At 44.4% G+C, this 3,111-nt stretch overlaps 1 protein-coding gene across 1 annotated transcript; it reads left to right on the top strand.

The window, feature by feature from the left end:
* The first annotated feature begins 893 nt into the window (after positions 1 to 893).
* Positions 894 to 2,457, top strand: LOC119284103 (60S ribosomal protein L36-2-like). The gene is made up of 2 exons (XM_037563372.1): positions 894 to 1,147; positions 2,411 to 2,457. Exons 1-2 carry the CDS (start codon positions 894 to 896, stop codon positions 2,448 to 2,450), a joined length of 294 nt encoding a protein of 97 aa, XP_037419269.1. The 3' UTR covers positions 2,451 to 2,457.
* Positions 2,458 to 3,111: the final 654 nt, after the last annotated feature.

The raw sequence follows: 3,111 nt of genomic DNA, 5'->3' as shown, positions 1-3,111 counted from the left end.
TGCATTAGTCACAAGTACACCGGGGCACTTGATCCTACTTAATTAACTACTAAGATACCCCGGCCCATGCATTAGTCACAAGTACCCCATATGTCCTATTTTTAGCAAAGTCATGCTAAAATTCACGGAAAATTTCAGCATGACCTTTGCTGAAAATAGGACATATGGAGTACCCGAATTTGCTGGAACGGAAGTTAATCGACATTCCAGCAAACTCAAGGGCCTCTCGGGTGGACAAGGCAAAAAAGGCCTCCATCACAACATGGAAAATACATTGGCATGTGGACTGGAATGTGGCTTCATTTAACAACAACAGTTTCACACAGAAAACAGAGCTGAATTCATTGAGATATTTGCATTGCTAGCTACATTTCAGTGCCAAATTTCACCAATTTAAGCAAAACTACGGTTTAGCTAGCTACAGTTCAGTGCCATATTTCACTGGATTAAAATAAGCACATACACATAACTGACAGCACACATACACATCACTGATTTAACGAAATTTGCACACAACTCAGTAGCACTTCATCATCATATAAAGTATATTAGCAGCAGTACAAATAAAGAGACATGATCAAAGTACTTCATAATAAACCCAAGCAACTTCGTAATAAATCACTAGTCCTACTTATTGATGGTTTCTAAATCATTTATTTGATCGATAACAAATAGCCTTGTCCTGCACAAAATCTTTGTCCTCAGCTGTAAACTGAACTATTGTCAGGTCATGTTGTCAGGTCATGTTGAAAGTAAAATAGGACCTTGCTGTGTTTGGGACCAAATTGTTATTTGGCTATTCTAGCTGGCTTTTTTTAGCGAATTGTAACTTGTGTGAAGCTGAAACAAAGTTAACTTACATGCTCCTATATGCTCAGCTGAATTATTATAACATGTCTATCCAGTTTCCAGTTATTCTTACAATGTTATCTTGGCATATTTTGCAGAAAGGTACCAAGAGGGTGCATTTTGTCAGGAACTTGATTAGGGAGGTTGCTGGATTCGCTCCCTATGAGAAACGTATCACTGAGCTTCTTAAGGTTGGAAAGGACAAGCGTGCACTCAAGGTCGCCAAGAGAAAGCTTGGTACTCACAAGAGAGCAAAGAAGAAGAGAGAGGAGATGTCAAGTGTCCTTAGGAAGATGAGGTGTGTAACCACTCGACTCACCATTTATATTATGAACATTATTTTTCTGACCATGTTCATTAGGTTTTGCTTGATTGAATTACAGATGGTTGTATGATTATAAGAGTCACACCTGTGTGCGGGATGGTCTCAAGTCAAGTTAACAATATCTGCCAAAACCTAATACAAATGAATCATATGAATAAAAATGATTGATGCAAAATCCAAAATGGCAACTGGCATACATTGCTAGCAAAGTACTATTTCAATTGATCAGAGTTTTGAGTTGGCTCTGAGGCAAAACAATGTTAAGCACTGTTAAACCATGGTTTATCTTTGCTCCAGAATCAAGAATCAAGTAGACAACAGTTGATTTGAAGCTACGCTTCCTTACAAAAAAAAACTTGTCTCCACTATGCTATCCGGCCACATGCATCACCAAATACGTACTCCCTTTTCTGCCTATTAGGCACAAAGCTTTGTCCTATAGCGACATATATATAAGCAAGAAAGAAACATGAAGAAGAAAGAAACATAAAGAAGGAAGAAACATGATTGTCTTGGCTCACGTGGGTAATAACATGAGTCTAATTTGAACATTTATAAGCACGCTTTCAGCACTAATTTAAGCTGTTGCCAACTTCTGCAGAACTTAAACTTGACTTGCTGACTAAATAATACTACCTCCGATCTATAATAAGTGTCGCAGTTTTGAACTAACCCCGGTTCAAAACTGCAATACTTATTTTGGATCGGAGGGAATACTACGTTAAGTTGCCTTCTGCTATTTGATCTCACAACTTTTTCTTCCAAGTACTGAATTTGACTTGTATCATTTGTAAGAACTGTGGACTCTTCATTCCAGCCCCAAATATCTACTGTGTATCATATTTTTTGCTTATGTCACACATTATCTTTATTGGTTAAGCTAAGGAACTCTCCCTTGTGTGCAGAAAAATAGTGCCCATCAGGACCAAAACAATTAAAGCCAGTCAAAAGGATTAGTAGAAATCGAGGCCCTCGCCTGACATGCATCTAGTCGAGGGCATTGGTCGCACGCTCAATTGAAATAGTACTTTGCTAGCAATGTATGTCAAGTTAACAATCGAAGTGCATACAGAAAACACAGAATTAATGCAGAATCCAAAATGCAAAGTGTTCTTTAGGTTTTTCTTTTTTCTGACCATGTTCATGTCTTCTACTTTCAGGCAAAAATAGTTGCAATTCTGTTTTGCTGTAAAAGTTGGTATATAAATGACTAAAATGTTCTCACGTGATATGCAGGTCTGCTGGTGGTGGTGGTGCTGGTGACAAGAAGAAATAGAGATGGGGCTCACGGGGCATGCGAGGGGGAGAGGGGGAGAGGAGGAGGGGGAGCTCACGGGGGCGACGAGGTGGGGCGACGAGGTCCGGGTGGTGGTGTGGGTGCTCCGGCAATGGTGGTGTGGACGGGGCGGCGTCCGGGCCACCGGCGACGAGGGCGGCGGGGCGATGGCGAGTCGGCCTGGCCACCGGAGTCGGCCGGGCGAGGTCAACGGCGAGCGCCCCCTCTTCCTCCTCCTTCTCCGCGGGGAAAGCGGCGGGGCGGCGGCGTCGGGAGAGGAGAGGGCGGCGTCGCGGCGTCTCGCGGCGTCGGGGCGTCGGGGCGGAGACGAGGACGACGGGGCGGCGTCGAGGCGGCGGGGCAGCGGCGTCGGAAGAGGAGAGGAGAGGGGAAGGGGATCGAGGGCGAGGGCGAGAAGGGGATCGAGGGCCGGGGAGGAAAAATATGGATGGGGGCACAATACTAATGGCGCACCACCCCCCGGTGCGCCATAAGTATATCCACACTAATGGCGCACCTCACCCTGGTGCGCTATTAGTTTTTTTTTATTTCTGCTCGAGCCAACAGGTTATCTCCCACCTGACCTGATCCACACCAAGTCCCCTCTACTAGCTCGATTGGTCAGCAGCCAGTTCTCACACCAGGAGGTCTTGGGTTCGAT

This window comes from Triticum dicoccoides, chromosome 4A (genome assembly GCF_002162155.2).
Source record: "Triticum dicoccoides isolate Atlit2015 ecotype Zavitan chromosome 4A, WEW_v2.0, whole genome shotgun sequence".
NCBI classification, from domain to species: domain Eukaryota; kingdom Viridiplantae; phylum Streptophyta; class Magnoliopsida; order Poales; family Poaceae; genus Triticum; species Triticum dicoccoides.
The sequence above is the reverse complement of the archived record's forward strand: the minus strand, read 5'-3'. Positions and strand labels throughout refer to the sequence as shown.

What these genes read in the sequence shown, in the direction of transcription:
- LOC119284103 (XM_037563372.1), top strand. Translation starts at nt 894, where the DNA reads ATGTCTATCCAGTTTCCAGTTATTCTTACAATGTTATCTTGGCATATT. An exon ending in AGTGTCCTTAGGAAGATGAG is followed by an intron (nt 1,148 to 2,410) that starts GTGTGTAACCAC and finishes CGTGATATGCAG; the next exon opens with GTCTGCTGGTGGTGGTGGTG.